The following is a 12,627-nucleotide window of genomic DNA, read 5'->3' as shown; positions in this document are numbered from 1 at the left end:
CTCTGCCGATTGGCCCAGCAGTCTTTGGCATTCAGATGTATAGCAAGGGCAGCGCAAGTGAACAAATGTTTTCACAAGGTGTACCCAAAAAGGGGAGGCGCGCTCTGCACTGCTAAAATACACGCACAGTTTGCAAAAAACCCTTTAAATAGTTCGAACTCTGCCAAAGTGACAAGAGATAATTACTTCCCATCAGGGAGAGTTCATTCAAAGTAAAATCAAAGACTTTTGCGCCATCCTTTATGCTTAACTAGTGAAATGGTAGATACCAAGAGCACTTCTTCTCTCTCCCTCTCTCTCTCTCTCTTTCTCTTTCTTGGTAACAAGAAAAACATGAAAGCAAAGCTCTTGCGTTGCATTACTATCTACCCCTACGGAGAAGAAAAAGGAGCTTCCTCTTACCTCGTATTTCAAACTGGGGTCAGGGGAATCATCATTACAATGGATAAATCTGGAGTGGGGGAAAGCACATGCATTAGCATTTCCCTCCCATTTGGTTGTTTTTCAGAGCAAGACACAAGAGCATCTGGCATGAAAACCACACTGATGGCATCCTGGAAAATGTCAATCAAGAAATAAAATCAAGAGGTGGAAAAGAACATTACACTCTCTTCATCGTCACCTGTGCATTAATTGTACAAAGAAATGAGTTAGATCCAGACTAAATAGTCTCCACTGCAATCAGTGGGACTCACATTCAGCTAACAGCAAACTGCAGTCCTGTCCATGTCTACTCAGACATAAGCCCAATTAAGTTCAATGCAATTTACTCTCAGGTTAGTGTCAACAGGGCTGCAGCCTTAGTCTGGATCCAACTCAATATGCTTATCGACAAGAAAGCTGGTGTACATCTTCTAAGGTACAAGATTTACATCAAAGGGGGAAAATAATTGACTTAATACTCTGCCCCTCCATGTACAAGCATTATTTTGGAGCTGGGAAAATGCAGTTTCCTCCTCTTCTTCCCTTTCCCCACCAAGCTAATTGTTCATTGCAACTATGAGTGCTGTGTTGAATGTGGCTGCACAAGTTTCACTGGCACCTGATGGACAGTACTTATGACATCTAACACATCTCTCCGACTATGGAGTTGCTCTTTATTTTTATATATTTCAATAAGTATGCCTAGCTTGCTCTTCCTTCAGAGGAGCTTACATATGGTTCCCAGGTGGCCTCTGGTTGAGGCAACTAACAGAGCCAGATCTGTTCTGTAAGTTTAGCAGGAGGCTTGCATCAGGTGCCTCCAAACCATTTGCTAACCGTTGGAATGTGCTTGAGCACAGTTTTAAATATGCTAGAACAGGGATGGGCAGAATCTCCAGATGTTTTGGACTTCATAGGATCATAGAATAGTAGGGTTGGAAGGGGCCTACAAGACCATCGAGTCCAACCCCCTGCTCAATGCAGGAATCCAAGTCAGAGCATCCCTGAAAGATGGCTGTCCAGCCTCAACTCCCACCAGTCCTCACCACTGGCCATGCTGGCAGGTTCTCATGGGAGTTGAAGTCCCAAACATCTGGAGATCTACCCTATGCCCAACTCCCCCTTGTACCAAAAGAACTGGCAATGTCTAGAAGCCCAGAGCATCAGAGCAGACATCACCCTGTGAAACTGTTTTCTGGTTTGTAGCATGAAGTCCAAACATCCAGCAGGAGTAGCTTTCAATTTAAAATAAAAGAGCATGTTTCAGGCCATAATTGTGGCAGAGAGAGCTTGAAAAGATGAAGGCTGTGTCTGCTAAAGAAAACTAGACATCCAGTGAATATTAATGTGCCCTGTTTGTTTCTATGGATGCCAGCCTTGTCGCTACCTGCTCCCCACCCATAATCCACAAGTAACATCTCTCCTTCCCTTCTACTGTTCCACTATTGTATTAACTGGCTACTAATGGAGTACGATTTGCATGGTGCTGAAAAAATGTTATGTCCAGTTGGGCATGTTAGAGGTTAGCATAACATAGCATATCTTAGAATGTTCAGCAAGGAGCAATGGTACAATAGTACAGATGTGTCAATAGACATACCGAAAGGCCATTAAGAAAAGGAAAATAGGTAGCTATGAGAATTACAAAGCATCCACCACAGGAACATAGGAAGCTGCCTTAGGGGATCTCTATACCTCAAGTTTAATACGCATTCATGATTGCTCACTCACTGAATTGTGAGGGTCCATTACATGTCGTCGTCGTTGTCCAATCATTATTCCACTATTTCCTCCCACCTATCCCATATTTTCCTCAAACGGAAAAAAATTGGGTATTTTTCCAGATATGTGCGAATAGAGCACCATGTCCTCCCCGTGTATTTCTCCCCTAGCATGAATGAAGCGCTGAGTGTGGTTGCTGGGGGCGTGGTCATGATGTGGAAGGTGGTGACAAAGGTCTGATGGGCGTTCAGCCTTCCCGCTCCTGCGCCGTTTTGGCTCTTCGCCATTTTCAGCCTGCCTGTTCAAAGCAGAGCGGCAGTGAGGGGAGGCGGCAGAGCAGAGGAGCAGCAGGGGGCTGAGTGGCAGGGACTGGCCAAAAGCATGGAAGAGGGAGGGGGCCCGGGGAGATCGGTGGGGGGTTGTCTGTGTGTCAGTCCCCATCCACCAGTAATGTGAAAGGGGAGGGAAAGGGGTAGGAACCCAGGAGCAAGTATCGCTGAACCTGGAGCATGTGTAATGCCTCTTCACGCAAACATAATGCTATGGGAATGGCCATCTACAGAGAATGAAGTGTGTGTAAAAGGAATCAGTTGTGATCCTGCATTTAAAATGGAAGCGGAAAGCCCTGTTTTAAATGCAGGATTTTAGGCTGGTGTAAAAATCCCCTTACACTGAGTCAGATCCTTGGTCCATCTAGCCCAGTATTGTTGACACGGACTGGCAGTAGCTCTCCAGGGTTTCAGGCAGGAGTCTTTCCAACTTGGGACCTTTTGATGCAAAGCATGTGCTCTACCACTGAGCCATTGCCCCACCCCTTTTGAGCACGAGAGCTTTTCAGATATTGTTTACATGTCTTCAAACATCTCTACATCCAAGCATACAAAGAACTTGCCCTTTTGAGTAACAATTAAAGCAACTCTAGCTCAGGTTTATGTTGAGTAATTTTTTATATTGTTCCTTCTAGATTTTTGAGCATCCCCCTTCTTCATTCTGTCTCAGCTCTCTGCCTTCTTAATAATATGTCCAAGGAAGCCACTGATCCAATCAATTCTAGATTTTGTTCCCACTTCTTTCCTATTTGGCTGGTGGCAATTATCCCATTTATCAGCCAGCAGGAACATAAGTGGTTCTGTCACTGCTAACAATTCTGCACTTTATTTATATTATCAACATAGTAACTGTATTTATTGCATCAAATCCTGTCACTTTCAAAAGAAATGGCATGAGAAAAAATTAAAATCCATTTTTGAATATAGCAGAACTATACTTGTCTTATTATTTGCAGTTGGAAGTGCTCTTAGTGAAGAGCTCAGACTGGTGATAGTTACAGAGATATTTGCTTAGAACAGAACATTGACAGGGATTTAAGTAACCATAGGCCATATATGGATCTATCCTCAAGTGAAAATACATAATCTCCAGTACCTTCTTCTAATGCTTAACATCTAATCAAGAGAATAATACTTTATTTGAAAAAGTTCAATTAAGGTTGCAATCCTATACACACTTATCTGGGAGTAAGTCCCATTTAACTCCATGGGACTTACTTCCCAGAAAAGGTGCATACAATAGCACTGTGAATTTATTACCTCTGTAGCCTTTCTAACATTATGGAACTCAAGATGGTATAGAGAGAGTTCCCAAGCTGTCTCCCATTCAGGCACTGACCAAACCCAGACGTGCTTTGCTTTAACAACACTGATGCAACACGTGCCTTCAGGCATCCCTGGGACTGAGAAAAGTTTTGTAAAATTTCAAAAAGAAACAAGGAGAGAAAACTAAATTTTGACGGTCCATCATAACTGATTCTCCCAGGAAACTGAGTTTCTCTTTAAAAAGCTCTGCTGATCTCCTGAAAGCAGCAGCCAGCAGGGTACAAGACGTTCTATGCAACACTGCCATCTTCTGAGTGCTTAGCAGAAGCGCAGCCCAGCCATACTATCCTCAGCGTGACCTCTTGTTCGAAAATCCCTCCATAAAAGCTTCAGAAATACCTACCGAGAAAAACTTCCCTCTTCTCACTTGAATGCAAGTTCTTTAAGGTATACAAGCTTTTAATTCTGAGAACAGTTCAGGTTTCACTAACATCTTTGTCCAAGGAACATCTCAGCCCATTCACAGGGCAAGTTTAAAATAAAAAACCCTTTCAACTTTAAAGGTCTTGAAATGCCTGGTTTCAAAGCTTCTTTTTTTTGGCACAGGAAAAGCCAGGGGCTGAAAACACTGTTAGCTGATCTCACTCAATTATTAATATCAAGCAGGCCACTCACATTTCCCAAATGAAACAGGACCTTCATCTGGGGAGGAGCTCACCATGAATCCTACGTGGAACACAGCTTGGTGTCAAACCTGAACCCAAAACCAACATCTGACCGAACGCTAAAGTTTGTGTGCTCCCCTGTGAATCCTTGCCTGTCGCAACAACAGAGGTCTGAATACAGGGGCCATGTCGCCCTGGCAAGCGTCCTGCGGAGGCTCTGCAGGTCGCCTCCTCAAACAGCTTTTAAAAGGTTGAAAAACCTTTTCCTCTTCCCCTGGAATTAAAAGCAGGTACCATCTGGATAAGATCTTGGAAGAACAACTCCTTTTGTGGAGCAGCAGAAGAGCTGGACTCTAAGGTCAGTTTTCCAGAGCGTCATCTACTCAAAGCTGTTTTGAAACTCCTATGTAATTAGGAGACTTCAGGGCTGATGAGTTCCAAAAGTATTTATGAATTAAAAATACCAACAATATCTGAGGACCTGCAAAATCTGTTGAAGTGACTGTTTGTTTGTAATTATACTTAGTTGCTTTTTTTTACGGAAGAGGAGGATGGCAGCATGAAGGGGAAGGAAAAAAGCCGTGGGACCACCACCAACTCCCCCAACCCCTCCCTTGGCAAAGGTTTCTAGAGATGCCGGAGCTGTAGAGGAGTTGCTGGCTCTGATAAAAACTTTGTCTTCTCAACTAGCAGAACAGGCTAAGAGGCTGGATACAACCCAAGATTCTATTACTAACCTTCAAGGGGCTGTGGATTTAATTAATAGCTCTTTGCAAAAGATGGAATTGAAGGTTAATGCTCTCCAAGACCAGGTGTCTGCACAAGAGACAGCTATGCATGCCTCCCATAATATCCTGTCTGTGAGAATTTCCCAACTGGAGGCACATACTTGTAGAGCGCATCTGTGTATCCTTGGTATCAAAGATCTGCCTGCTGATATAAGTCTGTCTAAATTCTTAGATAAATTTCTGCATGAGCGACTCGCTCTGCCATCTCATTATTTACCCGATATTGAGCATGCATACCATGTTCCAGGTCCAGTTTGTGGCATCAAAGGGACTGCCTATACTGTTATAGTTCAATTTGCAAGAGTTTCTACAAAACATCATATTTTGCGCTTGGCAAGAGAAGTGGGAGAACTTTTGGGGGGGCCAACACGAGACAAAGTTATGTTATTTCTGGATTACACTAAAGAAATCGCTGACAAAAGAAGGAAATTTACCAAGGCGAGAAATCAGGCAAGACAAATGAATCTGCAATTTCATATCAAATATCCTGCTATATTTTGCATTCTTTTTGAAGACCAGATGAAAAAGTTTTTAAATCATGAAATGGCGGAGGCTTGGCTAGCTGGTGTTCAAAGTAAGGCATGGGAGACATCTTCCCCAGCCTCATGAGCTGGGAACTTTTCAATTATTATTGTTTTTCGGATTTGTTTGGGTTATAAGGCCCGGGCAGTATGCCAGACCAGAGGACTGTTTACATATATTCCCCCCCCCTTTTTTCTTTCTCTTTTTCTTATTTCCTCTTTTTTACATTAGACATATATAACGGTACAATAAAATTCCTGTTTGTGTGTGTATAGATATGTATACATTCATATATAGATTTAGAGATGACGCTATCTAAAATATAAATAGCATAAAATTTATTAGTGGTTTGTTATTATTATTACTTATCCTTTTTAATTTCCTTCCTTTTTTATTATTATTACTATCATTATTATGAGACTTCGATTAGTAATATTTTTGGCTGGTTAAATTGTTAACCTTTACTATTATATGTTAACTGAAGGGCAATATATGGTTATTGGCAATGAATTGTAAGCTTGCTCCCTTGCTATAAGACTGATGATATGATATTGAAATGTACGGTTGATTATATATGCTGTACTGAATTGTATATTGGCAATGTTATAGGTATAACTTTTAAGTAAAATGATATTTGAAGTTTGTGTGTAATGGAGTTTAAATTTAATCCTTTTAAGTAACTTTAATATTTTTTCTTTTTCTTTCTTGCTTTCTTCTTCCTTTTCCTCCTTCTGTTTTTTTTCTTTTTCGTTACTGCTGTGTCCTCCTAAGAATACTGTATTGTTGGAAACTATAGATAATGAATAGGTTGTTGGTACTGTTTACTTCATTTATAAAGATAAAAAATAGAATAAAAAGTATTAAAAAAAAAAGAGGTCTGAATACAGAGCACCAGACGTGAAGGCCTAGGCCTCCACAGAAGGCAGGCGTCTGGTTGTCTGGCTGTAAGAGGGTGGTGCCCTGCCTAGAAAAGTTTCTTTGTGCACACAGTGTGACCCAAAGCATTTGCCAGTGGCTCCAGGCTTGCATGGGGATGAACATCTAGGGTTGAGACAAACATATGTCACTCAACTGCTGATGACATTAGCAGGAGTCACAAACACGAGCATGGAGAGAGGGCCTGAAGAACATCATCGTCCACAAGGGAGTGAAGCAAGACATAAATAAGGAGACAGAAGTGGTTGAAGATGTTGCTTGGGACCTAATGGTAGTCACCGTACTGTGGTAGACTCATTGATAAGGATTCATACATTGTTCTGACTCCCTGGTTGGACGAATCCAAAATGGCCTGCCTGTTCCACCAGTGAAACCTTGCCCTGGGCCAATCAGAGCAAGCCTAGGTCTTACTTCTACCTGAAGGTTGGAGGGACCGGCAGGTGTCAAGTGCGTGTGAACGGTGAGCGATGGTTTGTTTGGTACTTATGCCCTGCTGTGGCTGGAGCCTCAGGGACAGATTGATTGTAATGGAGCCTTGCAGGCAAAGTCATTGTACAAGGGCCTCACGGGAGATGCACCTGAAGCCAAATAAAGCTGAGTGGCAGCTTTTTCCATTTGTGGCCTGGATTTCTGTTCCCAAGTACACCGGGTGTTTAACCTTTACACTGACCTGTGCCAGTGCTTACAGAGGGATACAAAATGTCTGGGCAGTGGGGGTCCTCTGTTTATACTCCTCTTGGTACCAGGCTTGGAACTAAGATAAAAAAAGGCTTGATCGAGTGCTGTAGCTTGTCAGAGAAACTTGTCTACTGCCTTGGAGCTGTCTGTGGCTGCAGATCCCACTTTTCTGCTACCAGTTCCCTTTCTGAAGCCTGCTCCAGAACAAGCCCCCACCTGCCCCCATTACTTCTGGTTGCTATCCACCATGACTTCCAGTTATCCTTTCACATGGAAAGGACTATAGCTCGGGGGCAGAGCACATGCTTTGCATGCCATCCCAAAGGTCCCAGGTTCAATCCCCAGCATCTCCAGTTGTTATTATTCTTATTTATTAACATTTATACACCACCTTATTTGATAAAAAGCCATTAACAATTTAAAACAGAACCTTAACGCAATAAAAAGTGAGAACGTTAAAAACAGTAAAACAGCTATATAAATTCAAAGGCCAATTAAAAGGATCAAGTCGCAGGTAATACAAAAGACCTCTACCTGAGACATTGGAGAGCTGGCAGCTGCCAGTCCGAGAGGGCTAGATAGACCAAGAGTCTGACCTGGTAGAAGGCAGCTTCCTATATTCCCCAGAGGATTGCAGCTAATCCTCACAAAACTTTACTTAGTGCCTGTGGGGTCTGATTCACTACAGAAGAACAGGCCTGCTCATGTGTGAAATGGTTCTGTGATAGTGGCTTTGAACAAACAGTGCTTTCCTAAGCAGGTACTTCTTTTCTGTGTTGAAAGCTGCAGGTACACATCCTATACGGTGTGTATGTACCCACAGTTTTCTTACACCAAAGTGATATCTGTGTTATCTTACGAAGAGGACTGCTCCTTTAAGACCAGACAATAATTCAGTAGCAACGGAAGAATAGGAATCTCTATTTCCTGGTTTCTAGCCCAGAGCTTCTGAACTAGACAATGCTAAACAGAACAAAAAAGTCCTGCAATTTAGTATGCAGTGTAGGAATGTAAAATAATGATCAGTTTTCCATTAGCATTATGTTTCTTTAGAACTGTTAAATTATACAACTTTCCCCATGCAACTAAACAGAGCCAAAGAGTTTTTTCCCTTCTTTTTCAAAAATATCTATAAGCCTGTTCAAGTAACAGGATAAATCATGTACCCAATTTTCACCTGTTCAGCACTTTGCTTCCGTACAACAATTACATTCTAATTTTCTCTTGCCAGGGGTTATGGAGCTAAATCAATCTCTTAATTAATTAAGAGAGTCTTGTGGTTCAGCTATATGCATGTGTATTTGGAATTGTCACGATAAAAACAAAACCAAATTTCCTATGCATTATTTCAACCCCATATAGTTTCATCAGTATAATTGGGAGGGAAAGCTTTGCAGACTGCAGTACAGACACTCATACACTCGTACAACAATCCCTCAGATAAGTAAGTTCTGGATCCACAATGATCACCTCTGAAGAGGACTACTGGTGGCAGGCCACTGAGGTGGTGAACAGGTATTCACTGAAGTACATATCACTTTTCAGAAAGCAGCTTCACAGCTTGGGTCCCAGAGCTGTGCTGACTTTCCTTTCCTGAAGGTCTGGAGCGCCTAGAGCACAAGCTTTTCTAGATGGAACAGAGAAGCAAGTATGTTCTTCTACACAGAAATAAATCAAGCTCCCACAGCTGAGCAGTCTAGCTCATGTATAGTTTTGCTCACTGAGTCCTGGAATACCTCATTTACGAGGTAAACATCACGTCGTCAGTCTTGCCTATTAGATGTAAGGATGCCGTAATTACAGCTTTGTTGTATAACCAAGGTCTCTTACCTTACATGTCTGCAACATTTCAGCTGAGTGGTACTAGTGCCATACCATTCATGCCCCCATTTTGAAGAAGAGGTGTACAAATACCGTTTTCCAGTAATAATGGTGTCTTTGACGACACGTGTACCAATCTTACAGCACATAGTTAAACTATGGAATTTACTGCCATAAAATATAATGATGGCCATCAACTTAAATGGCTTTAAAAGGGAATTAGATAAATCCCATGGAGGACAGGACTACCAATGGCAACTAGTCATGATGGCTATATGTTACCACCAGTATCAGAGGCGGTATGCCTCTCAATACCAATTGCTGGGGAATATGAGCAGGTGGTCGCTACTGTATTCATGTCCTGCTGGCTGGCCACTGTGGGAGCAGAATGCTGGCCTCCATAGGCCTTCAGGCTGGTCCAACATGGCTCTTCTTATGTCCTTAGCTTTCTGGGTCATGTGGAAGTGTGTTAACAAATCTGATAAGTCCATGATCAAGTTAGTGAGGACCAAATGTCAATATATAGGATAGCTTGTGACTACACTCCTGATCTCCTAATCTGGAAGGCAACACTGCACATAGGGCTTAAGAATGTTAGAGTTACCTTGCTGGGCAGACCAAAAGCACTAGTTTAGCAACCTGTTTCCAACAGGGCCAGCCAGATGCCTTTTAGGAAGGTCACGAACAGGACAGGAAAGCAAGAACCCTTCTCTACATCTCTGTCTCCGCTCCTGGTATTCAGACGTATACTGCCTCTGGGGTTCCATTTAACTAACATGGCTGATCTGATATTGTATTGTACTTGTGATGGTGATTCTTGCCATGAACAGCTCATGTGTCAGGGAGAATGGAGAGAAGCGGGAATGGGAGAAATAATCTCAAGGTAGAATATGGGGATCTGGTTAAGAGGGAGAAAGGAAAGAGTGGGCTTGGCTGTTAAGAACCAGAACAGGGGAAGGAAAATGGTACCTGAGGTTAGGAAGAAGGGGGAAAGAGCAAGATTTGGTAACATAAGAGGGAGAGAGGGGTAAGTAACAGAGACAGCATGGGCAGGAGGGAGGTGTTGGGCATGGAGGTATTATCAGCCAAGATGCTGGCTGCAGGTCTCTAGTGGCTTTTAATAAACCCATCTTCTTTGAAATTATGATTCAGCTCTAGGTAGCACTACAGAAGCAATACAGCTAAGAAGGACTAATGGAGAGCAAACTCATTAGAGGAAGCAAAGTTGCAGTGGAATAAACAAGAAAATAATCTAACGGACAAAAATTCTCTCCGCTCATCGACAATAAATTATTAAGTAATTTAATAATAAAATAACAACAACTCCAGCCAAACCTTAGCCCATTAGCCAAGTTTTAGAACTGGCAGCAATTAAAAAATAGCTGAAAACTCTGGAAGAAAACACTGAGACTGTCTGGTTTTTAGAGGATGATTAGGCAAAATATGATACAATTAAACTTACGGTTGAGTGAAATCTCGAGTGATGAAGTCTGAACTCTTGAAAAGGAGGAAGATGTCGCTGAGGCATTTACATTTCAGTGAACTGTTCATTGCTATCCAGTAGGCATCCTAAACAAGAGAGTTTTATTTAAAACACACTTTAATCACATCTTCCACACTGGCATCAGAAAGCCACTGGAGAACATTGAGAATCTATATTGAACTCAGATGGGAGATACCTGCGTTCAACGCCATGTTTGGCCCCAAGGGACACTGATGGGCCTTGGACAAGTGATTGGTTGTCAGCCTACTGTACCACTCAAGACTTGTGAACATAAAATGAGATTGCTCCACATACTCCACTCCACCGATAAAGGGTCAGATTCAAATATTAAACATAAATAAATGTAAGTGAAAAATCCTGCATGGGGAGATTGGACTCCATTTTATTACTCTGGCCACAACCAGCTCCTTTCACAAGGAGCTCTTAAGCATTGCTAGGCATGGAATGCTACCTAAAGTGCTGACCTAAAGGGCAAAGATTGAAATACCGCGCAGAAGACATTTTTGCTTCTTTACAAACCATCATGCAAGACTCATCAAATTTGCAGTTACTACTTCTACAGCTTGATTCGATGTTCGCTTACTTCAGAAATAAAGGCCATTCAGCTGAATGGACCTCATGCCCAAGCGAGTAAGCCCTGGGCTGCAGTCTTAAAATCAAAGCAATTGCACAATTTCTGCTCCACATCTCAGAAAACATCATATTTGGAGATTGTACGACTAAGCTTTTAAACTTTCCCCTCAGCTGCACTACTTCTCAGCAAAACGTGGAGAGCCAGAACTTTTATCTGGCGGCTGGTCTTTCTAACTGTAACTTAGACCATATCTGCATATGGCTTTCTTCAGGGACTGGATGTATGCCTTCAGACAACTGGCCTGTGCTAATCACCTCTTATCTGCCTGGTAAGTAAAGAGAATGCCAGATCAGCACAGGCTGTGCCCATCTGCACAAGTTACAATGTCACTACAGCATAGACCTGGACCACATTAAGCTTTCTCTTTCAAATGACTTCTACCAAAGTGGAATTCCTCTTATTTAAAAATAAAAAAAGAATTTGAAAACTCAGGAACTTTCTTTGCTGATGAACAGCTACCAGATTTTGAAAAGTTCAAATATACCCTTGCAAGTTCAAGTGTAAGATATACGATACAGTATGATATAAGCAGCATGCTTGAGAAGGGTCAGTGATTGAGTGTGTGCTTTATAGAGAGAAATTCCCAGGCCCAACCCTGGTGTTGCCAGTTAAAGTGCTGGGAAAGACCTTTGCGTGAGATCCTGGAGAGCTTCTGCCAATGTGAGCTAAGGAGGCTGTCTGGGCTACACTAACCCAATGGCCAAAGAGCTCCTTGTGGACCAACGGTTCAGTCCACGTACTGGGGGAATGCCTGGGTGAGAGTCCTCCTCCACCCGCTTGGACTTCTGAGGAGATGAGGAGCTCCTTTCCACCAGCTTTTAGAACAATGGACAAGGGCAGGAGAGGCCTTGTATGCCTGGCTTGCTGTCACTTTTGCCCACACTCTTAAGAGGGAAAAGCATTCCTTCTGACGCCAGGTGAAGACCTTTTTATTCTCCCAGTATTTTAGCATTTTAGCTTCCTAGTCTTTTAGCTTTGGTGTTTTAAATCTCTATTTTAAATCTCTGCATTGCTGATTCTGGCTGTACTGTTATATTGCAGTTTTAACGCTTTCATATTTTATATGGTTTTATCCTGTGCTTTGCGGTTTTAATTTGTGAACCGCCCAGAGAGGGTCAGCTATTGGGCAGTATAGAAATGAAATGAATAAATGAATGAATAAAAGGAGCTGCTCCTCAGCCTTTTAAGGAAGTCCTTCATTTTCTCCAGCACTGGCTGACAGTTGATAACCCCCCACTTGGCAAAGGCAACTGCTGCTAGATGAAGATAGAAACTGCCGATTTAAAGAGACAGACTCAGCTGCTGAGCAGCGGCAGGTGGGGGAGTGCTGGCAGGGGCT

General features: G+C 42.5%; 1 protein-coding gene across 18 annotated transcripts in view; it reads right to left on the bottom strand.

Annotated features, from left to right (window-relative positions):
• CDC123 (cell division cycle 123) overlaps nucleotides 1-12,627 on the bottom strand; it is a 54,500-nt gene that overhangs the window by 26,968 nt on the left and 14,905 nt on the right. For all 18 annotated transcript variants that reach the window (XR_014784538.1, XR_014784539.1, XR_014784537.1 and 15 more), the window contains exons 7-8: nucleotides 10,613-10,719; nucleotides 403-451 (exon numbers count right to left, since the gene is read on the bottom strand). Coding sequence is in view for 14 of the 18 variants with exons in the window: in XM_084811568.1 (XP_084667694.1) it covers nucleotides 403-451; nucleotides 10,613-10,719 (156 nt within the window). In the remaining 4 variants the exon portion in view is untranslated. The remainder of the gene's footprint in view (nucleotides 1-402; nucleotides 452-10,612; nucleotides 10,720-12,627) is intronic.

Source organism: Heloderma suspectum, chromosome 7 (genome assembly GCF_057233095.1).
Source record: "Heloderma suspectum isolate Gila_16-S chromosome 7, 16-S_ref, whole genome shotgun sequence".
Taxonomy (NCBI): Eukaryota; Metazoa; Chordata; class Lepidosauria; order Squamata; family Helodermatidae; genus Heloderma; species Heloderma suspectum.
The sequence above is the reverse complement of the archived record's forward strand: the minus strand, read 5'-3'. Positions and strand labels throughout refer to the sequence as shown.